The 25,932-nt window shown below is 31.4% G+C and overlaps 1 protein-coding gene across 3 annotated transcripts in view; it reads left to right on the top strand.

The window, feature by feature from the left end:
- The window catches only part of LOC130897396 (uncharacterized), a 650,875-nt gene that overhangs the window by 284,900 nt on the left and 340,043 nt on the right, over positions 1 to 25,932 (top strand). The window contains exon 1 of one of the 3 annotated variants that reach the window (XM_057806230.1): positions 10,088 to 10,439. The exons of the other annotated variants lie outside the window; for them this stretch is intronic. Within the exon in view, the coding sequence (XP_057662213.1) occupies positions 10,421 to 10,439 (19 nt within the window). The 5' untranslated portion in view covers positions 10,088 to 10,420. Of the gene's footprint in view, positions 1 to 10,087; positions 10,440 to 25,932 lie in introns of those variants that run through there. 3 annotated transcript variants of the gene reach the window in all.

The raw sequence follows: 25,932 nt of genomic DNA, 5'->3' as shown, positions 1-25,932 counted from the left end.
TTAAAATGAACTTCAGTAAAACGAAATTCATGGTAATACCGAAAACTAGTATTAATAATGTATCGCTGTCAATTATAACCATTAACCCATAGAGAGGTATACCGTTTTAAGTATTTGGCTGGTTGAATGACGAGTGGGACCCAGATGAGGAAATTAAGACAAAAATAGAGATAGCCAGGAGCACGTTTTTAAATTAAAGTCGCTTCTCACAAGTAATGACCTTAACCTGAGAACATGCTGGAGAATAACAAAGTGCTATGTTTTGACTACCCTACTTTATGGTGTTGAGAGCTGGACTTAAAGGTCTCCAGCATGCGTAAGGATCCTTAAAATACTATGGACGGATCGGGTGACCAACGACGAGGTGCTAAGACGAATGAACAGGGAACGAGAACTATTAACCATTGTAAAGAGAAAGAAGGCTTCCTACTTTGGCCACATTTGTAGAAATCAAAAATATGCCTTGTTACAGCTGATCATGGAAGGGACGATAGAAGGCAGGCGCGGCCTGGGTAGAAAAATATTTTCATGGGTGAAAAACCTTCGAGATTGGTTCCATGTACGTGATGCCGTAAATCTGATGCGTATGATTGAAGATCGTGAGGAATACCAAAGAATAATATAAAAAAAGATATTTGGTAATAATTCTGATGTACCCCAACATAGTTAATTTTATATATAAACTGTGGATCTTCACAAAAAATCTCGAATTAGTTTTCAGAAAGTAAAGAAGGTTTTAGATTGAAAAAACGAAATATAAGAAAAAATATTATATACATTGGAGCATCAAGTTTCTACTAATCTTCACAAAAAAATTGGGGCATAGCAATAGGAAAGGTTTATAATTCCACCTCCTGCAATCTTATACACTTATTGACGCGCACCCGCTGCTCTCCTTTGGCGTGTGATATCGAGCATTATTCAAAAACAAAAATTTTTTTCATCAACTTTCCTCGGATTTTATTGTGAACTGATCTCCATAAGCGGTTCAAAATTTTCAATTCATTTGTACACCACGTCGGGAAAATAATTCATCAGGAGCTCATAATTAACATTTTTCTTGGCGACAAGATTTACTACAACATATTCTTGTTGTTTCGGAGGGAGTTGTCTGCCTATACACCATGAACTGTATTTTTCTGCTATGCGTTTGACAATTTATTTTAACACCTTGTTCAAAAAAATTGATCGGTAGTACCTCCATAATATTTCTTGATCACAAGATTAGCATTTTCATGATCTTTTTATAGGAAGTTTGTTTCCACTTTAGTGCATTCGATATCTCGCCATTCGCCACTATTATCATGGTCTGTAATAAATTTTGGCAATATCTTGCAATTTTTATTAACCCACAAACAATTTCAAACAACAAACTTTTTAAAACTAAATTAAATCTATGTTATCGTGAATTAACGTTTTTCAGCAATCTCTTCAGCACACCCACCAGTTTCTCACTTTTAATAATCCGACGCCCTCTCTTTATTGGTAAGGTTAGTTCGGAAGAACCATTTCTAGACGAAATTTTCTTCCATTATGTCGTATACTGCACATACTAATCGATAAGTTTCCATAGATTTTAGGTTTTCTTGCAAGCAAAAACTATAGTTTACAACTGGCGGGGTTTTCAATTATGCGCACAAAATCCATTTCAAGTATCGAGACATTGACTGCTTATTCTTTGAAATAAAACAAAGTGAAAACTGAATATCTCAAATATTTCAACGATGTTTTGTAAATACTCCAATTTGGCACTCCAGAATAAATCTACTTCAAATCTTTTCGACCATGAAGTCAACATTTTATAGGAATAGGAATGATCGTTCTCCGAACAATTTTGTTGATACTGTTTACTAAGATACTGCCGAATTTATAGGTCACTTACTTTATGTATACATTTTAGTTACAAAATAATATGTCCAGAATGCAAATCCGTTCTTTTTTCTATATTAAATCCATTAGGTTTCTATATTAAATCAGTTGTATATGTAGACCGATCGAAAATTCTTTTCTCTCAAATTTTGAAAACACTATCATCAGATTCTTAGCAATAAAAAAGGTAAACATATCTTCTGTGATTGATAAGTTGTAAACTCAAAATTCACGGACAATATAATTTAATTGTTGATATACATCTCCAGTGGCGTATGAATATTATTTCACAGTTTGCTTTCAAATTAATACGAATTCTTCATTTTTCTTTTTAGGACTTCTATCTATCTATCATTACCTTGTAAGCGAACTCATTTTTGTGGCATCTGTTGAGCTGATGGATGTGGAATATACATATACAAGTTGTTAGAAAAATTATTGCAAATAATTAATTATTCCTTTCATCAGTGTATAAGGAGTGGCTATCCAATAACGAAAAATGGTGTTAAATATTTTATTTTGAATACATTTTACTTCCATATCTACCTCTTAACCAAAATTCAAGATCTCTATAGCACTGCGAAAATCACTGAGTATTTTTCAGGTAAAGTTGCTAGTAATAAACATATGTGCTCTGAGGTGTGTGGATATAAGCTTCTGTAGAAAGCACATCAACATTCTTTCCGATAGTCAAGCGCCTTTGAAGGCATTGGAGGCTATTTAGTGCATTTCCAAGCTGTGCAAGTAGAAAGACTTACCAAAGAACCTACTGTAGAAATACTCCATGGGTCCAAAATTATTTGAACTGTGAATCATGAAAAATCAAACTTACATGTTTTTTTTAATTGTAAGTCAAATTTAAGTTACCTATGCCTCTCCTTTAATCAGTTCAAAAGTCTAAATTATCAACATTTTGACTATCAGAAGAAAGTACGGTGCTGAAGTTCTCTCATCAAGGTACTTGGAGGAAAATTCAGACCCTACTTCAAAAGTAGAAAAAAATACATCTTACCTATGATCAAATATAAGGCAAAAACCTAATACACCATTCCCAATCACCTTTATACACAGCTCTTGCTTAAGAGCAGACAGTCCTTAGGTACTGCCAGTAGAAGGGTTGATTCAGCTCCAGCAATACCGTTTATGAAAATATAGGGATAACTCCAATTCCCAGCTGTCTAAACGACTTGCAAGTGTCGTGTATATATATATATATATATATATATATATATATATATATATATATATATATATATACACGGTAAGTGAAAGCTGCTGCAATACAAAATTCATCAATCACCAAAAAACGCACTCTAGTACCAACTATACACATCAAAAACAAAAATTTCTCTTTATTAGGACCTAACCTTACCACCAATAACAATTTCCAACGACGTATATGGGACAGATTAAGAAATCAGTAAATTTCCGGTTTAAGGAGCACATAACTCATTTAAAATATGGACGGACCAAAAAATCGAGTATTGCCGATCTCGCTGGCAACATAATTATGAAACAAATATTAATAATGCAAAATTGATAAAGTATCCAATAATAAATTGTTGGATGCATTTGAAAGCATTAAACTTGTTAAACGTAAAAATAGCTTATATAGGGACAAAGGGACTATTCCTTACGCTCACTCTATAGTTTAGTAGTTGAGGAATTTTCCCGCTAGAATTATTTTTCGTAGTTTATTGGTAGGAAAATTTGGTATAAAACAGGTGAGTTGAATTAATAGATTTAGTCTCTGAAGACGATAACTTGGTTATCGAAACGAGAATTCGACAGTATAATCATTAGTTTTGGTGTAGTGGTAGTGTAAACAGTGTTCATTGTGAATATCACCAACGGTTCCAAAAATTCCAACTTAGTTCAGAACTCAACACAACCAACTTTGTGACCGCTTCAATGGTCAAATTTTCAAATGACTTTCGAGTTTGTAAATGATATCACTAGTAATTTTACCACTGGTATTCTCGCTTTTCTCTAATTAACAACGGTTTTTTCAATTTTGTACAGGTAGTTTAAGATAAGTGTAATATACGGTTAGTTTGATAAAAGGCATAAAGATTGATTTACAGATATATCATGATAGATGTTGTTTGCTAAATACGATAGCATTAATACAGTGTTATTTGAATTTCTTCTAAATTTGAACAGGTTTTTTGTGTTCACATTTGCACTTTAGAGCTTCAATAAGATTTTGTGTTGTATCTCTATTACCAGCACTAAGTACACCTTTGGATATAAATTTTCGTTGTTCAATTTCTCTGAGATGAATAAGTTTAATGGCCGATCAATACGTGAATGATCATGGATATTTTTAGGTACATCAAACTATAATTGCAGCCATTTTTTTTTAATATTTCTTTTTGTTGTCTACCTATATATTCACATCATTGTTCACACACATCGCTTTCACATTTGAACTTGACTATAATGTATTATGAATTAATTTTAAAAATGATTGATTTTTGCTTCAAAATTCAGTTATTTCTGCACTTGCAATTGCTGGTATAGCATTTGTCTAAACATCATTCTAAATTTTAAACAAATCTTAACTAGAATAAATCAAGAATTAAAAAGTGAATATGAGAAAAAATAGTAAAAAAAATAGATAATCAAGTAACACAAAACCAAGAAACAGTTTGACTCTAACTAAACTTTCAGAGTATTTGAGAATCTAAAAAGTATGCAAAAAGTTATTGGTAAATTGGTAATATTTGTCAATATCAATATGCAAATACAGATTAAAAGTACCTGATCAAATATGCGATAATACCTGAATTTTCAAGATACATAATTGTTGATTATCCAGTCAATGTTATTTGATAATAAACGTAATGATCGCAATCAACAGCAATAATTATCGCTGAAAAGTAATCGAAGGTCATGTTTCGATTGGTTATTACAAGCGTGGACCATGGGAGGGTATACCTAAACAAGAAGCTATGCAAATGAAGTGTACTTTATTTGTTTGACTTTTACATACGCATCTACATTTAGAAATTCAAAATGTTTATTGCTTATGCAGTCACAACATAACCTAAAAGCTGCGGACAAACTGGATAGAGATACCTGGCATGAAACAAGCTAAGGCATACATAGATTAGCCTTTTTCCTTTCTTACTAAACAACAGTAAAATAGGCGCGAACTTCGACTGGTGACTGGACTTGACGTGCCTGTAAGACTATGTGCTTAACGCTACTGGTCCGCTACTATGAACCTAAAAACTCTCATCATCTTCATTAGCTGTGTTTAAGAAAAGATGAATTTCATATATATATACTATATATTCCATCAAGCCAAAATCATAATTTATGATATTCGATTTCGTTTTTCCTCGAATTGAGAAATATTAAGCGGATTCGGTAGGAAACTCGACATTTTCTGCGATACGCGAAGATTTTTTTAGTTTCTCCTCAAAACTCCATTAGTAATCAAGCCCATAGATATATTATGAAATTTTATATTTTGTTTAATCGAAAATGGCAAATCACTTTTAATCTTAACCATATTGGTGGATTTTGTATGAGGAAGCTAGACGATCAACATACACTTGTTGTGGCGCTGCTTTGTGTATGCCTATGTGTACTAATTACTAGTTATTTTAAGTTATTTCTGTGGATAGTTTCGATTTAAATATATGTCAAAGAATATTAAGAAATTATACTAATATCTCGAAATATAGAACGTTTTTTTGGGATTAGTTTATTTCTTTGATACTATTCAATGAACAAAAACGAAAACAATTATGAAGGAATCACATTACTAAGTACAGAATAAGAAAAAACATATGATCTAGAAAAAACTATCCACAAGGATTTAGGAAAAACAGAGGAACAACGAATACGAACATAATTAGACAAATCGCTGAAAAAGCCATAAAAGCAGACAGAGAGATACACCTGTGTTTGATAGCATTCGACAGTCAATAGAAGTGATATATGGAAACTCCTAGATTAGGAGAATTATCTCATTGTTAGGCAAAAAGTATCAAATAGATTTGAAAGAACAAAAGGAGTATACATTCTAAGTCCATTATCATTTACTGTAGTGTTATATGAAGGAATAAAAAGAACAAACTGACAAAACAATCAAACATTAAAATATTATTAAAATAGATACTATACGTCGATGACATGGCAATAATGCAAACTTCAAAATATACACCGACAGTCTTCAGAGAATGAATTTGAAAATCAACAAACACAATACTAAGACGATGATATTAAGCAGAAAGGACACAAAATTAGAGCAGGTCAAAAGCTTTAAATACCTTGGCATGACACTAACACAAGATGGAAGACTAGAACAAGAGACGAATGAGAGAACAAGAGCTGCTGAAAGATTATACAACGCAATAAGTTTCCATATACGCATACAGAACGCATACAGTTTCCAGCCAAAATAGAAATACCAAAACAGTCTCAGAGACATGGACAATTACACAGAAAGAAAAAAGCCAAATACTAAGTACAGAAATGACATTTCCAAGAAAAATAGACAATAAATTAATGTACGATAGAATAAGGAATAAAATAAAAGAAAATATGAACTTAAAATCGATTCAAAACTATAATAAAGGACAATTAAGATGGTTCCACCAAGTCATGAGAAGAACGATTAATATGGAAGATATATGAAGCACAAACTTACAAAGAAAGAAAGAAAGACTGATTAGGAGCTGAATAGAAGAAATTAAGATTGCAGGAGAAAATCGGGGAATAAGATGGCAAGGAATAAAACAAAAGACACCGAAAAAAAAATAATGGAAACGGCTGTGGAATATAGAGTCGACGTTACGTCTGAATTGCAACAAGCCTTACATGTGGAAGTGGAGAAAGCCATCAGTATTAAGTAAATATTATACTTGTTTTGAGGTATATATTCTTATTAATATATAGATTATATATTAACTTTTGATACAAAATGGCGACTTGACTGATGACAGATCACGTGTTTTTCCTGCATATTCATTCTCTGAACGGCAACTGCAACACAAAATTTGTTGTTAATCTACATAAGGTCAGTTCGACCTTTTATCACTGAACATCGACTTTATATCTTAATAACAATTTTAATAATTATACATCTTATAAAGCGTCTGTGGAAAAATTCAAGTGAATATGACTGATTATTATGGCATTATATGCAGCTTTAAAAAATGTATTTAATCGATAAAATCTTCATATTCACTTTCTCCTAATCTACTATCCCTGGTAACAGCAAGAAAACTAATGATTCGATAGTCGAATGCTATATCCAGTTTACCTTTATATATATTTTCTTTTGTCGAAGATTTCATTTTATTTCTAAAAACATTTTCATTATCGCTCCGTTCTGTGAACGAATTAAAACCCCTTCCATCCCTTCTATACATGAAATTTTAAACAAAACAACAGAATATGTATACAGTACTGTAACATTTTTGGGCATAGAGTAGCTAGAGTAGCACATGGAACAGTTTATTACATATTGGAATTAAGCGGTTATTGTAGTTTCCAATATGACTTCTACGATATTCATAAATATGTATTTTATTGATATTAAGTTGATTCTTACCAACAAAATTGCCAACAAGCTATAATACATTTAAATTCCGCACACAGGTGAATGGCCTTTTTGAACAGCGCTTGAAGCAAAATATTTTATTGAATTGTTTCAATACAATGTAATGTTTGCACTTGGGAACAAAATCCTGGGAAGTGGAAATATTTTTTAAAACGGGCTCTTCATAAACCTCAGATTTATAAGGTTTTTCTATACTTTGTAAAAGGTACAATAGATCAATAAAATAAGAATGCAAACTATAATCTGAAAGGCAAATCCTACTTTTCTCTAACGCTACACCAACACAGTGCCATTGTTTGACGGAAGTTTCGACCATCAAATTACGTTTTCAGGAACAAAAGATGAACTGAAGCTTATCAATAGTTTATTGAATAATTGATTACAGAAAAGAGCCAATATATTAGTATTTTAATTTAGTGTACATAAATACGTCAACGTAGTTTCAATTTAACTTTGGTTAACGAAACCCGCGTCAAACCGTGTAAATGTGAATGTTGGTGGTGTAAATATTATACGGTATGAATATTATCATCGGTTTCAAAATTCAACTCCAACTTGATAAATTTTAATGGTAAATAGTTAAATATGTTGTTTTTCATTTGGGAAATACAAAATAATTAAAAAATACCCTAAATATGATTTACTTCAAATACAAAAAGATATGAAGTATCATAAAAAAACGTAGGAATCAAAATTTCTTATGAAATTCAAGGATATGTTGGGACTGCTTGAGGCCATATAAAAACATAAACATTCATTTCCTGCAACTATGAACGGAGATGAACTGTATTAATAGAAGACAATAATTCCTACATACTGCTATGCTCCACAGTATTAATAGTTGTTGACGTCCAGCACTTTAACAGTGAAAATATATATGATACTCTTAATCTGATATCTAATAATTTTACTGTATGAATCATTAACTCCTGATAACTGAATTCCATTGACTCAGTTTCAGAGCTATTTAGTTTAAAAAATCGCTTTATTTGTTGATTTTTTTATGAGAAGGGGTTTTCCATTGTCTGAAGATCGAGACAATTGTTTATAAAAAGTTAGAAAATGTGTATTTTTCAACTCTTTATATTAAACCTACGAAGTGTAACGAGATGTTAGGTATAAACATTAATATTTTAAAAATGTTCATTAATCTAAAATTTCAATTTTTTTCAAATTTTGTTATTAAGTTTTGTACATTGGACAATGTATAGGATTAAATTTACTTTTTTTAACTAAATTCAATATTTTTCTATTGATTGAGAAAACGAAATGTAGCAGATTGTTGACTGATAGAATTCTCAATTAAGTTGAATGTGATTGCTCCGTATTATGTATCTGATATTTTAGTTTGGATAAAAGATTCATTCCTTGAACTGTAATTCTGTTTGTACTATGACCAGAATTATTTTGTTCAATTATACAGAATTAATGATAAATTTTTTAACAATGTAATTTAATATATTCAAGAAAGAAACTAATGTTTAAAAATTATATGGTGCTATTAAAAAATATGAATGATCATAACTTTTGAATAAATTTATTATAAAAATAATGTCTCAATCGTAGGCCGCAAATATCTTGGTTTTTATTATTTCCAGAGTCCATTGTTTTATGGAAAAGTTTAATACCTTTTTAATTTCTTTTCTCGTGTATGTTTGAGGTAGTTCCTAGTAATTTTCGACCCCCTAAATAAACTATGAATCTTTCAAATTAACTAAATCAACAAGACAAATACAGAATATTAGATCTAAAAATATATTTTCTACAATCTCTACCAAACATTCATTTTTTCCCGTTAAGTAAAACCTTCCGTCCTCAATCACAAATTCTGATTCATCCGATCTTGACAATTTTATTGTTTTTTGCCAGTTGTTGTTTGTGTTTGGTTGTTTTATAATTTGTCCACAAAACTGCAGTCTCCAATCAGGACCAACTTATAGTCTAGTCTTATGTGCTTTGAGTATTCGGGCTAGTGACAACTGGCTAATAAGACATCAACATGGAAGTGATTTAGAGTTCTATTGGGTACGAAAATTGACAGTCGGACTATATAAAAACAATTTGTTCCGGTAACGACTCTACTCACATGCTCACAAATCTTCACATGTTTCGTGAAATACATATTTAGTTCGTGGAGTGAATGTTTGCGTAGATATCCTCGGAAAACACTATGTGGAACATCTTTTTCGCATTTCATTCTTCACTTTGCTTCGTTAGTTGTTTGTTTGTGAGTGAACTTACAATCAAAATGAAAATTACGTTTTATTGGTAGCTGAAAATACAGAAAATTTTTCTCTCCGAATCTTTTTTCATATCTATTCATGTTTTTGAGATATTATGTACAAACTTATATTCGAGATAGTTCCTAATTATTTTATACCCCCCCAAATAAACTATAAATATTTTAAATGTATACCTAAATCAACGTATTGACAAATACAGACTATCTTTCCGGATGATTTTTATCTAGAATCCTAATTTTATTGGACTCCCAACTATTTTCTTTTCAGTAATTTGCGGTTATTTATTTGTATATCATATTCTGACATGGTAATGCTGGGTTTATTTCATTTGGTAATCGTATGTTTTCGACTACGATTAATTAATAATATCTGATCAATCCAGTGCCTACGCCACTGCCTAATCACCGTTGCCATCTTTCGCAAACATCATAATTATCTTATATTTTATTATTGTGTTAAATTTCAATTATTTAGTAGGCAGGTACTGTTAGCATAATAAGTCACCTGCCTTTTAATAAAATCAACTAATCTTCACAATTTTAGTGTGAGGAAGACTTTTAAATGGTTTAGTTTCGTGAACATGTAATTGAAAATAAATAACACTGGAATATTTTCCGTGTGAAAATAATCTGAAATGTTATTTTTTCGACCGATTTCATTGTAGAAATTAGTGATTTACGAGTGAGTGATAGCAATCTCTGCGAATCTGTTGTTTACAGATTTTTTTAAGATGGATTTTATGGGTACCAGTAAGTTTTTTACAGTAATCTATTATTTATGTTTTTTAATACAAAACTCTTATTGATATTGTTATATCTAACATAATTTCATTATTAGTTTGAGTTGCTGTATAATTTTTAACAAAATATTGTACCGCTTGACAATAAATAGAGGAATTAATTCAAGGAAAAAATTGAGATAATGCAAGGTTTTCAAAATATTTTCCTTCCTTTAAAACCGTTATATAATTTATGTAAAATGTTTACTTCTATAATTGATTCCTTGGTAATTTATTATATGAAGTTACTTAATGTTTTGTGTGAAGTCGAATAGAAACTTTGAAATAAATTCTAAAGATCCAGTAGACCCTTGGATATCTTATAAAGCGGATATGATATAGTCCTCAATAACAAGTATTTTTGGATACTTCTATTAAATATTGAGTATAACACTCTTGGAATAATCTGATCAGATTTTTATCTGATATCTTATCACACTTTACGTGACAATTCAATGGGAAACGGTTGGGTACCTTTGTTTCAATCTGTCAATATTTTAAAAAATAAACTTAGTCATAATTTTATGATGGTTAAGTAAAAAACGCAAATGACAACTATGTAAAGAATGTATGAATGACAATTCCATAAATCTATATTGAAACTATTTCTAATAGATAAATAACAATCATAATGTAATGATGGAGCCATTGCCTATTTAAATAAAAATGAAGTGAACTCTAAAAGGTGGTAAAACAAAAACGCATCAGACTTGAAATAACAAAACGCGCCTCTCAAACAGCTAACTAATTTTGTCTATGAATGAATGGTTGAAAATTTGAGTTTTGAAATAATTATTTAGGTGAATTGAAGTGAAGGTTAATTACTAATGCCGCGACCAAGACGATCGAATCTTTCCCGACAAAGCCGTAATACAAGAAGAATACGAAACACTGCAAATGAAAGGACTGAAGAAGAACAAGAAATTGCACGTGACAGCGCCGTGTTAGTATGGCTCGACTTCGTGCTTCTCAATCACAAAGAGCAAGTAATCATGCCTCGAAACATAAACCAACCAAAACTGTGCAATGGTACGCGTTTGATGGTTAGAAAATTGATGAACAATGTAATTTACGCGACGATACTGAAAGGAAAATTCCTCATTCCGAGGATCCTGATGATCCCAACCGATATGCTGTTTGAATTTAAAAGACTTCAATTTCCGATCCGTCATGACCATCAACAAATCACAAGGCCAATCCTCAAAAGTTTGTGGTTTGAATCTAGAACATCCATGTTTTTCCAATTTTCAATTATACTTATGTGGCATGTTCACGGGTTGGAAGACCATCTGCATTGTTTGTTTTTGCTCCTGATAATAAAACAAAAAATGTCGTGTATCACAAGGTACTTAAGTGAAGAGCAACCTACGTACTAAAATACGGAAACAATAATGAATGATTAATGTACTTAATTTTTTTTTATTTTCTAATAAAAATATTAACTTAATAAATTCGAAAATCGGCTTATTTATTGCCTTTAAGGCGGAACAGAGCCCTCCGGGTCAGATAGTAATCAATAAATGTATATGAATTTTTTCATTAAAGTTATTGTTTCTAATAAAAACTCATATTTCTTTATTGCTTTAAATCTTTTACGGCGCGTTAAGTTAATTTTGAAAATTATTAATTCAAGCTTTAAAAACAACATTTTCATGTGAAATTTACACAAAACTTCTTATTCGTAGTAAATTTCCATTAATCAAAACGAAGAAAATTATAAATTAAAATGTCGCATAATGTAAAAATATTATTCTATTCATTTAAATGCAGTTAATTGAATACCTTTAATAAGAAATATATGACTAGACCACTATGAGCACATTAGGTCCTCACCATTTGCCGGTTTGATCTTAGAATGTTCGCTTTTCTAGCACACAATATTGAGATCTAGTTGTGTCAGTGGCAAACCCTCCCTAGTTTGTCATCAAATATAGTATTGATGTACTAATATAGAGTTCATGCGAAATTTTGAAGCCCCAGTCGAAGCATTAGCATGTACTCAGCTAGAAAACAAATTAGGCACTTATGGCACTGATTCTTCTTGCAGGTAGTCCACATGTCGTACTTTATTAACTGTTTCGTCAAAAAATTTTGGGTTTATTACTTTATTTTCTGTCTCTTTCAAACAATCATTTTTCTAGACGTTTAATATATCTTTATGTCTTTGTATGGATTCTCATCCAGCCAATACCAAAAATTTTTTGCTAGAATGCTTTATTTGTTAATATTTGGTAATTTCATAATTTAAAAAACTGCAGTCTTCGAAAGGACTAACTTTCAATCAACCGTTAATCTAGAAGATTGCAAATTTATAAGTATGCAATTTATGTGCTTTGAGCATTCGCGCTGTTGACGACTGGCTAATTAGACATCAGCGGGGAAGAGGTTTTTGTTGACTAAAAAAATTGACATTCGGACTATGTCAAAACAACTTACTCTCTATCGAAATGGTAAGGTAAATACAAGAAAAATCTAATGTATTGGAGTGACGCAAATACTCACATGTTTCGTAAAATAGATATTCAGTTTCCGGAGAAGGTTGATGTTTACATAGATATCTTGGAATACCAAACCACCCAGTGGGTTATCTTTTTTGAATTCTTTTCTATTTTTTGCGACGTTGTTTGTTTGTCTGTCAGTGCATCTCAAACTTAAAACTCACTCAAAAAGTGTGTATTTTTTGTTTCTTATATCCCTTTTAGATTGGAAAATCTCACGCTAGCCAAAATACTCAGTTAACATACATATACACTTAGTGTATATTATGACTATTATAACATTATTTAAATACGTGCCTTTTCCACTAAATTTAATTCAATTTATTTTGACTTTTTTCAAAATAAACAATAATAGCATATAATTAATTATTCTCATGTCTGGCAGTCAAAAAGTCTATCAGCTCAAATATTCTATTGTCGTGGTTATTGATTTTAACACAAAATAAATTTTCTAACAATGGAAAAAAATTCCATCAATTGAATTGATGGATTGAAAAATAGAATGTTTAAACATCCATTTTCATATGCTGTTATTTAAATACGGTTACGAACAAGTCCGCGATATGGGTCCTGGAGCCGGCCCTGTCCGGTTGTAGTGGAATTTACAATTCGGCGCAAAGGCGTGTGGCACGTTCGATACACCCAGAATTCGTTTGGTGTTTGTTTTTTATATAATTTTTATCATAGCATGCGATTTGTTTACATTGTTTCTTCTCAACTAATTTCTAGAAAGGTCTATTTATTTATTTACTTAGTTTCTTTATTTTCTAGAAATTTTGAGAATTCCGTTTGGATATATTTGGAGTTCATTTAGTGCAGTTTAATTAGTTTATAATAAATAAGCTTAGTTAACAGAACGAATAGAAGAGTAACAGAAGAATTCAAATAAATTATATGGGTTAGTTAAGTGTTAGTAATAAGTTGATTATTATATATTAGTTAAGTGTAGTGTGAAGTGCTTAAATAAATTAAGAACGTAAGAGACAGTGTTTATAAATTAACCACACGAATAGGAAGAGTGTAAATAAATAAGAAAAACATTACAATACTAATTTATCTGATCTGATTTATCTGAGGAACCTTGAATCTTTGAAATATAATCAATATTCCGAAATGATGGTGCTTTTTTCTTGAGGTCAACCAAGACGGAATTTGGATGAGGAATATCTTAGTAGATAAATTGGACGACGATGTTTGATTGGAAAGTTCGATCCCTGTATCTTACACCTTTAGATTATTCATAGTGGAGGTATTTTAAATCGAGAATTTGGTCAAAATTATTGAATCCAATCACCTTGTAACGTTATATAAAGCGAATATTCCATTTATTATAATTAGGAGGACCTCAATATTCAGTTTCTAACTTTCACTAGTTAGTAAGTTAGTAATAGTTCTAAAAAAGAAAGAGGGAACTTTTGATTAGCACTCTATAAGGTTCTTAAAATTATTCATAACTCACTGGTGGTTCTGAACTATGAAATTTCACTTACCACGGTGCTCTACTTTCACTAGGTATTCTCTTTAGATCATTTTGAGAAGGTAGCCGAAGCATATCGATATAGTCTTTTCTTGTAGTTCTGATTTCTTCCTTAACTGTTAGTATCTTGAGATCGATGCATTCACAATAGTACAGAATATTCTACTTAAATTTTCAGATGAGGTTATTTGGTAGATTTTTAGACCTGGTTGACCTCCAAAATGTGTTTTCGTAAAGCCGACATTCTGAGTAACTAATATCGACCACATTGAGAATCGCTGTCGTACTGGGTGTACTGGGAAGTGTTTAAAATCCCTTTCATCATTTATGGAAACAAAAACAGGTTAGAAAATCATAAAGTTTACGAACTGAGAGTCATTTAGTTTTATGATTAGTGAAAAGCAATAGTTTTTTAACCTCTTAGTGTAATAAAAAGTCGAATCAGGTTAAATCATACGAAGTGTTTTATTGATGACGAGTGTACCCATAAAAATAAACGTTAGATTATAGATTGAAAAGTTATTAGGGACAATTTGTCAATTTTTAATGATCCTATGTTATGTTAGTCGTTTGCGAAAGGTAACAATAATTCTGTACATTCTGTTTCATATAACAAAAGAGAATACAGAAATTTTATTAATGTAAAAATTCTACCAAAATTTAAAAAAAAAACAATCACGTTAGAGATTTGAATTTGAATATATAACGAACAGTGGCCAAAACGACATGATAGTTATCCTAAAACAGCTGAAGGAAACAGATGTTATAAAATGCATTGCTTCTTTGAGTGGGAAACTCAGAAAAAGACGTCATTTTGTGACATTCAAATGATTGTGATCGACCAACTGAAGGATATCCCACCCCCAGAACTGCTATGAGGAATTGGATAAACTTCTTCAACAGTGCGTGGTTTCTCAAGGGAATTATTTTGAAGGAGGCAACCTTCAATTTCAAGTTAACTCTAATAAATAAATGTAGAAAATATGGTTTGATAATTTTACATACGAGGAAGGTCTCAGAAGTACTTGGCCCAACACCCAAATTTTGGAAAAAATATATTTATTTTCCAACGTTATCTCCTTTTAGGTACATACACTTTTCCCAGCGATGTGCTCTATACCCTTTTTATAATAAGAACCGTCAAGCTCCTCAAAATAGCCATTAACTGCCAACAGTTAATGGCCGAGCCATTTTTTCAAGTCTGGGAACAGACAATAATCCAAATAGGCTAAATCTGGCAAAAATGAGGTAGCAATTCAAACTTTATTTCATGAATTTTGGCCATTGCAATAACGGATGTGTGAGCTGGTGCATTGTTTTGTTGAAATAACTCTTTATTCTTAGCCAAATGTGGCCGTTTTTGTTTGATTTCTTTGCTCAAACGTTACAACAAGTTCGTATAATAATCGACGTTGATAGTTTTGCCTTTTTAAAGATAGTCAATGAAAATTATCCCACGGACATTCCAAAAAACCGAAGCCATGAACTTTCCTGCAAATAGAACGGTCTTTACCTTCTTTGGAGCCCTATTGAGTTCATTGTTTTGAGTGTTCTTTTTTTCGGGAGTGTAGTGATAGAGCTATGTTTTATCCATGGTTATGAAACAGCTTAAAAATTCGGCTTTATTTCTGAGAAAAAAGGTAAACACTTGATGGAAACGTCTTCATGACGCTGTTTTTGTTCCATTGTGAGCAAACACGGCACTTATCTTGCGCACAGCTCACATTTTGAAATTCCTACTATATCTGCTATTCTATGCACTTTCAGTCGACGATCATCCAGTACCGGTTTGTGGATTTTCTTCAACATTTCTGGAGTCGTCTACCACTGCGATTCTGGTCTTCGCAGGTCCTACAACCTCGTTTAAACTCTGCTACCCAATATTTTACTGCTGATAACGAACGAGAAGTCTCACTCAGAGTACAATTTAGCTCAGCTTTTATATTGGTTGGGCTAAAGCCTTTCAAATAAAAGTATTATATCACATAACAATGACCAATTTTTTCCAGGTTACTAACTATTTATGGCTGCCAAACAAATACTAAACAAACTTAAAACATATGCTATCTAGATTGTGTTCTTTCTATTACAGTGGTATTTTTCACTTAGTTACTTCCATCTCTAGGTCAGGCCATGTACTTCTGGTACCATCCTCGTAATACTATGAATGTGGAAGTTTGGGTATTGCTTCTCTTACTAGAGAAATCGGGATGAAATCTAGAAAACACATTCAGGACACTTTTTATCATGAAAAAACGTGAGGATATTAAAAAAACATGTACCGAACGTATCATTTAATTTATGTGATGTAGGTCTTAGTCGTTTCCATTGACTGCAGAATTGGTTACTGTTTTTGATATTTCTACGGGAACATTTTTCCGAGATAAAAAGTATACTATATGATATCGGTAACAGCTGTGGTTACAAATTTCGCATCATGTTCATGTTCGTATCATAATCGCAATTTTTAATAAATTCTGTATGATTCAATGCAATTTGTACAATTTCAAGAACCTTTTCTCTAAAATATGATTATATGTTAGGCTTTAGCCTTTCGAATACTATATACCATACTACAGAGTGATTTATTAAAGTGAACATATAAAATAATTATACAGGGTGATTAATTACTGTGATAAAGTTCAGTGCCTCCTTTGTCATTTGACAGATCAATTTGAAAATTTGTATTATAGCCATCATTAGTATTCACATTTTAAAATTATTTACAATCTTACAGGGTGTTGCAGAATGCTGTACCCTATGCTAAATTTTTTCAAATGAAACATCCTATGTTTTATTGCATATTTGAAATCAGCTTGACTATCCTATTACAAGAATATAGGGTATTATAATAGTTTGTCTTTTTCATAAAAACAAGTAAGAGAAATTCAAGAATGAAGATCTGTTGCGGCTATAGCATTGGAATAGTAGTAAAAATTCTGAAAAATTATTCATTTCGTTAATATTTATCGAATCAGATACAGGTTGAATCGAAATACTAATACACTATTTTCTCGGTTTGTTCAAATGTGAGTATCGAAAAGAACTACCAACAGCTGTTTAGTTTTTGAGATATTTTGGTTTATCGGTGCAAATATAATTATGTAATCATGTAATCGTGAGTTGACTAATTTTTTTGTCAAAAACTGGTACTGTAGAGGTTGAATTGCAAATACAAAAAAAACGATAATATTAGAAATAAATTACAAAAACGAAACAATAAAAAACTATCCATTTCTTACAGTATACGTAGACGTCTTGATCATCATAATAGATGTTCGAAATGACCTCCACAGACATCAAAGAATGCTTGAAAGCGATCATTGAAAGAGTTACTCACATTACGAAGCATTTTTATAGAAAATTTCCTAAATTCATTCCGTATTCTCTCCATCATGTCATTCCTTGTTGTTGGAAGTATTTTGTACACTTCATTCTTAATGTGAAACCAGAAAAAAGACGTGTTTGAAATGATAAGTCATCCATTAAAAGGAGTAGTCGGTTAACTAAAAAATTTAAATGTTCCTGGTCCTATTACATATTCACCAACAACTGTGTGTCACTATCTAATATGTCACTATTAACACACAAAAATAAACGTGGCTTCATCTCCAAACAGAACCTAGTCGAGAAAGTATCTCTGTTTAACTTTTCGTAAAACACAACTTTAACATCAACTAATTTCTGTTGCAAGTAAATGTTGTAAGGGTGCTTTTTGTTTTTATCCAGGATTTTTTGCACACCTCAGCTGTTGTTAGCTGGAAATACATATTACACTTAAGTGTGGGCTTTCGGCAACTGCCAGCAAAATATTAACTTCATTTTCTTCTATCACAGAAGTTTTTAATCGTTCATGCTTTTCATAATTAATTGAACTCGTGTGATTAAATCGCTCCATCAATCTCTGAAAGATTCATATCATTGTCAAATATCAGTTTTTTTGACAAATAAATCATAGCCAACTCACAATTAATTGTTAAATGATTAGATAAAGGTACATAATCATTGTTTTATGCAGAAAAATCAAAATATCTTAAGAATCAATAATTTTAGATATAGAGAATGCTTGATGAAAAAGAAGTACGTTGGTATTACTTTTCGATACTCACATAAAATACAGGGTGATTCATTTGAAAAAATCGAAAAAATGATTAATTGGTATTAATTCACCCTTTATCAAAAGTTTTACTACTATTCGAATTGCTTTGGCTGTAACAGCGTATTGAACTTGTCACGATTCTTATGTAATATTTAAATATCCCGTAGAACACATCACAATCCTATATTGTAGTAATAGAGAAGTCAAGTTGATTCAAACTATGTGATAAAATATAAGGTATTTTTTAAAAATGTAAGTTTGATATGGCACAGCATTCTAGAACACTCTGTAAGATTGTGAATAATATAATGTGAAGACTAATGATTAGTGTAATCCCTCAAATTTTCAAATTGATATTTTAAAGGATAAAGGAGACACTGAACTTTATTACACTAATCAATCACCCTGTATAATTAGTTACGATTTCTCTATCGATATTAGTCATATTTTATATGTTTACTTTGTTTATCGGATTTTAGTGTTTACTATGCGTTTTGAATTGATGAGAAATGATAAAAAACAATATAAAATCTACATATGCGTTTAAAGTATACTATTAAATTATACTATTAAATTAAAAGTTTGTTTCTAAGAAAGCAACAGATATTTTCTACCTATAGCATTAGCGTCACAACATTTTTTTTGTTGTTTAGGAATAGACGATGTTGATATTATTTTCTTACATCACTTATAATAGGTGAGTTAATAATTTCTGCAACTTTAAATACTAAATTAATATTAAACAATAGTGTTTTTTACCCAGTAATTACAGTAAGAAATAGTGTCGCCAATGAAGTTTCTCTTTTATCTGCTTTAAATAAAATATTTTCTTTGGTTTCAATTTTTGACAGTGGCGGTTCGCATTAAGGCATGTTATAGTTCTTCCAATATCAATTACAAAACAATCAATATTTCATAAATACGCACGGCACTCATACCAAATTAAGAAATGAAAAATAATGTTTACCCCCCGCATAAAATTCGAAAAACATCTAATAAATCATCAGTCCACATTACTCATAATCTCCACTGTTTACCAATGAAAACATCGAATCGTAAACATGCATTTCTATTGGCCGAAGCTGTCGGAAGGTGTATGTACACAATTTCTTCGAAATATTCCTGCCAAAGAGTCTGCGATAAGCAGTGGCGACGCTTGGTGAGATTTATAAACTTCGCAATTTTGACGTATTATTCACAACAATCGGAAAATGCAGAAATTTTCAATTTGAAATTTGGTTCACTTCTCGCGGTCGGATCTTGGAAGTAATGATATTCATGTTCAGTAGGGTCAAAATATGTAAAATCGACCCTAAGAACGTCAAAATTGCTCACCCCACTTTGGGTGGGGGGGGGTGGTGTCGAGGGGTAATGGAACCTCAAAAATCGACCCACTGCCCTCCGTATGGAGAATTTCGAGGGGCTCCTGATCTCTAAAATTTTCTTTTGGCATCATAGCCCAACGTACCAATTTTTATGCATTAATTGCCACTTTTTTGCAGTTTGCCACTGCACTAATAAAGACAAGCTGCAATCAGTTGACAAAGCTACTCAAGATTTTATACGTAGGAAAATTTATATTTTATATAAGGAGAACATGGCTGCGACATTAGAAGTAATACAGCAAAATTTAGCAGATTATCCAGAATACAATTATACCAGCTTAGAAACATTGCGTCAAGTTTTGTCAACATGTGGTTTTAAACACAAAAAACTGAATAAACGGATGGCAATAACCGAATCGTCAAGAATAATAGTTCGAAGGCGACAAGATTATTTGCTTCAGATAAAAGACTACCGAAGTTCTAATATAGACACATAATTTATCTAGATGAAACATGGCTTCACAGTCACGATGTAGTAAATTTCGGTTGGGTTGAGAATATTAAGAATTGCTGTTTGAATGAGCCATGTTCTAAAAGGACACGCATTATTACAGTTCAGGCTAGAAAGAAGGTTTCGTGATTAATGCTTTATTAATATCTGCTAAAAAAAATAAAGAGTGTGCAGCTGATTATCAATATTAATGTCCCGAGTGCATGTCAAATTGTCGATAATTTATCGAGAGGAAATTATGAGACAATTTGACATGCACGAGAGGGCATTTTGGCAGACTATTTCCTGAGAAAAATTTAATTTAAAATAAACTTAATTCTGTGTTTAAAATTTGTTATTCTTTAAATTATAATAAGAAGTGGTGGAAGCAGCATAGAAACACCATCGTCGGCCTCCAGTATAGTTGTATATTCTAATTGCATTTTCAATAATTGTTCCTTTTCTTAAAATATAAAATTAAAACCAATCCTAGACGAAAATTTGGCACTAGTGCAAATTATCGATAATTTGCACTAGTGCAGTATTATCGCTGAAATTTGATCGTTGCTAGGTAAACATAAAATATTACAGCTTTTTGGTTGGCTTAAATTTTTCGAAGGAAATAGTCAAGAATATATGACAGGAGAATTATTTGAAAAGTGGTTTAATAAACAGCTTTTACCTAACATTACCCTACAGTCAGTAAGTAATCTTTATGGACAACGCATGCTACCAATCGCGGCAAATCCTTAAGGTACAAAATAGTACTAGTAACGAAACTCAAATTTTAGCATTTATGTTTGAAAAAAATATTCCTATTCCAGTCAGCGTTCGTAAAAAAGGCCCAATAAATAAAGAATTGCTTACTGTTATTAAAGGTCAAAAGTTAAAGAAGATTTATTTTATTGACAAGCTGTGCAAGACCAGGGTCATACTCTTCTTCTTACTATTGCATATTTAACCTTATAGAGTTAATATGGGCATAAGTAAAATCTGAATTTTGAAAATGTAATCAGTCTCCAGAACTGAGTAAAGAGGTTGTAGAACTCGTAAAGAAATTTATAGAAGCAGACCGCTAAGAGCTTTGGAAAAACTGTGTTGAACATGTTATCAAAGAAGAAGGTGGTATCACCCTCTTTACAACCCTTCATCAAATAATGACTCTAGGTCAGACGATTCTGACTACCATTATTATTTATAAAGATACTTTGGAATTGAAAAGTTTTTATTCTTTTGTTTTTTTTAAAGTATTTATAAAAATAATAAATTCAATAAATGAGCTATCTATGCTTATGGTAGATAGAACAAAATTGTCGGCAAGGGTTTTTATAACCTGCAATTGATATTGAAAGAACTATATGATTGTTCCAATTTCTTTTTCGGATCTTAATTTAGTTTGCGATATTTGTATTTGTATAGTTCCATCATTATCATGCCGTATTTCAAATTGATTAAAGATGATAAGTTTTTGGCAACCATTCAAGGTAGATGATACAACCAATAGTAAAAAAATGTATTACTTTGAAAATCTGTCGAGAATTTGGAAATCTGAAATCACCGGTAGGATCATAGTGCAGTGGCGATTCAAATGGATGACATAAAAACTCACAAATACACATTTCATAGATTGGCGGATTAGAATGATTATAAAGAATCGGTTGCATTCCATAATTTTATCAAAGTTCATGTTTTTCTAATGAGTTGAAGTTAATCCTGCTTCAATCTCTCAAATAGCTGCAAAATATTTTTCGTGTATTATCTCTTTAGACAGTTTGATCGCTATCTCAGTCTTTGAACAGAGATATAATATACCCACATTTTAAACAATTACTAACAATATATACGATTATGACATTGAAGTCGTGACAATATTTTACTCTCTTAGTTAAATAATTGCCATTGAATTAATTATGTCTATGCTAGTTAACGAAAAAAACACCTAATGAGGTTACTGTGAATTACTTTGTTTGCTGCTGAATTATTTTTTAATAATCGTTTGTAATTGAATATAATTTAACGTAGGTCATTATTTTACGTTTAAAATATTGATATGCTATTATTTTTTATGGTGTGCATGTTTGAAGCTACGAATTCATATCATTATAATATTGTGTTAACAATTACTGAGTTTTCATCCTTTTAAAAGTTGAAAGATTTATTTTCATTCTGATTTAATCTTATATTATAGATTCTTGTCATATTTTGTGCAATATTTTATATCATTAAACGAAATATTTACATTGCCGGTCAAAAGTTTTTGCCCATCCTAACGTTTGTGAGATACACATCAATATGATCGATTTTGATATTTATATTTTTAAGAACATATATAGATAAGAATAGGGTAATGATAAAAGTACAGTCTGTAATTTTTAAATATTTAAATTATTGATTTATCGATGTAACCTCAATTTACTTTTATTGTTTCGGTGCACAAATCAATACTTTCGGTACATTATTTTTTCCCAATTCTTTAAAAGTCCTCTTTAAACAGAATCTAGGGATCCTTGTCATGCTGAAAGATAAATTTTCTGTCGATCAGGTGCTAGCCAGAATGTAGTTCATTTCCCTTTAATATTTTTTATAGCAGGGATTCATAAAGAGCAGGTCTGCTATAGATGTTATTTTTGTGATCCGCCAAATTACGGAAAAGACTATAGAGTTCAATGCTTCATCGATCTCACCCAAGCATTTGATAGGGTACGATTGAGGGATGTAACAACTCTACTGAAGAGAAGGTAGATTCACCTCAACATAATAAAAGTAATCGAAGACCTAAACACAGATAATTACACATATATTAAAATGGAAAATAAACTGAGCATTAGAATACTGAGACGGCCGATATCAGACAAGGAGACAACCTCAGTCCGATTTTGTTAAACATCATAATGGATGAGATTATTAACGGGGTAAAGCAAGCTGGAAGAGGATACGGGATAGGAAACAAAGTACATAGTATGTTATGCTGATGACGCAGTGATTATCTCAGAAGACGAAGATAAGTTACAAAGTCAGAATATATAAGACCTGGGTGAGACCAGTTATGACATATGCGATAGAGACCAGACACCATAACTAAGCGGCTTTTAAGACCAACTGAAATAGGAGCGCTGAGATCTATAGCGGAACACACATTATTTGACCACAAGAGAAATAATGAAATGAGGGAGATATTTGACATCCAGGATGTAGTGAGTTGGGCGAGAAATCGGCGAAGGGAATGGAGAGACCACATGGACTGAATGTCAGATAACAGGTTGGCAAAGATTTCATAGGAAGAAAAAACCGAATACATCCCGATCACAAGGATGACCATCTATAAGATGGTATGAAAGCTGGTCTTCATCATCCCAGCTAAAGCTAGGCAACCATTGATGCAAACACAAGACATGATGAAGAAGAAAAATTTTATATATTCTTCTTTCTTCAAAATCCCAATTTTTACCAGATCTCTAGTTGCCTTGTCTCTAAAACTCTATCGAGATTTCACATGGATCTAACATCCGTTCTTCCTTTGACTTGCGCGCAAACACTCTTCTCTTTGGACCAAAAACCTCAAACTTTGACTCATCACTCCATCAAACTCTCTCCCATTCTTCATGCGTATAATTTTTATGTTCTTTCGCCCACTGCAAGTTGTTTCTATTTTGACGTCTTTAAAGAGGGTTCTTCACTGTTACTCTTGTGAAAAAACCAGCTTCTCTGAATATCCTTTTCACTGTAGAAGTACTTAAAGATTCATTGATCAGAGCTGTAATTTCTGGGCCTGTAAGTCTTCGATCACGTGTACTGATCAATACAATACAATCTTCAGAGTTTATAGTTTTTCGATGCCGCCATGAACATTTTTTATAATCAGAGATCTTGGTAGATGCATATTCTTTTCACGCTATAGGCCACGGTACGTCGAAGTATTTTATAATTATATATTATAGATTCTGAAGACTTTCCATAAATGCTCGGTTTTCAAACGATAGCTCCTTAGTTTTACCTATATGGAAACTTACAAGTTTGAATTAATCGAAAACAAAAACAATTCGTATACGAACCTCCAAAAAAGATATCTTGGTCCAAAAACCATAATTCACAGCACGTCCTTGCGTCTCACAGAACAAAGTGTCATAAACCTCGAAGAAGTGAATCTCAGTTAAAGAATAATAAACTTATCAGCCGGTACTTGCAAATTATAACTTGTTGCACTCACCGCCAAAACATAACTATGTGCTCGTATATAGTAGACAAATATCGGACACCGTTATTTTTGGTTTGTAAGACATTGTTTCAAACTTCGCCTGACAATATAAAAAAGAAATTTGTTTAAGTTTATTATTTTGAAATTTAGTGAATGGATTATGGACTGGGCAAAGACTTCTTAACTATGATATGAACTCATTTACCCATTTCAAGAATAAAGCATTAATAAAAGTTAAAAAAAAATTGGAAACTAAAAGATTATAATACCATGATACTGAAAAATGTATAACCTTATAAATGAAGGTTGATATTCCACAGTTAGAGACATGAAACAGCACTTGAAAAATACAATCTAATAACAAATAAAGTGAAAATCTCGTGAAAGTATATGAATCACTCCTTCTAAAAGGACTACCTATATGTTATAATTAAGTGAAAACTAACTTTTCTGGTTCTCTGGGAAGCGAAATCGTTGAAAATCATGGCCAAATCTGTAAGCCTTAAGGTACTGTCTTCCTTCTGTACCTGTAACTTAATATCCATCCAGGCTTTCATAGGATTGTTATTAGAAATACTGTAATTTTTTCTTAGTTATATTAATATATATATATATATATATATATATATATATATATATATATATGTATATATATATTGTATATATATTTATATATATTGTATATATATATATTACTTACCAACTGACTCGTTGATGAACAAACACCTATTTATTCACAATTGATTTCTCGATAATTCAGAGTCTAGAAGGTAAACAAATAAAAAGGCCTACTTAGAAATTGATTCTATAGAAATGCAGCATACTGTGAATAAGTTATACAAAATGAAAAAAAATTGCCACTTTATCGGTCCATCTGGGACTTGCCCGCCGCATCCTCCAAACTTTAGATTCTATTAACAGGACAACCTACATCAATGGACAATTTTATGAGACTCGTATATAAACCAGATTATTTAATATCACTCAAATAATCACTTGATCAAAAATTGCAAAATTGCTTAGAAAAAGTGTAAGAAATATGCTATTTTGCAATATGTCTTTTGTTCTACCTAGTACCTAATTAGGAAACAGGAGTTGGGTGTAGTTAAGTTGGCATTATATTAAATAAATAAAATAAAGTTTTATACTTACTATAAATGATACACTAGACTAATAAAATCTGAGTTAAAGAGAAAAATCAATCAAAATATATTTTTAATAGCTCTTCATTTTTCCTCGCACTTATTTTGACTATGTTACCACTATTATTGTTTGCTAAATCAGACCTGAATGAATATATCAAAATGTCATTTTGCTAGTGTTTCCTTTTTATATACTGGTGAAGTCGGAGAAAAATTTGTCCAAGTTACACCCCTTCAA

The sequence above is a fragment of the Diorhabda carinulata genome, chromosome 8 (genome assembly GCF_026250575.1).
Source record: "Diorhabda carinulata isolate Delta chromosome 8, icDioCari1.1, whole genome shotgun sequence".
Classification (NCBI taxonomy): Eukaryota; Metazoa; Arthropoda; class Insecta; order Coleoptera; family Chrysomelidae; genus Diorhabda; species Diorhabda carinulata.
The sequence above is the reverse complement of the archived record's forward strand: the minus strand, read 5'-3'. Positions and strand labels throughout refer to the sequence as shown.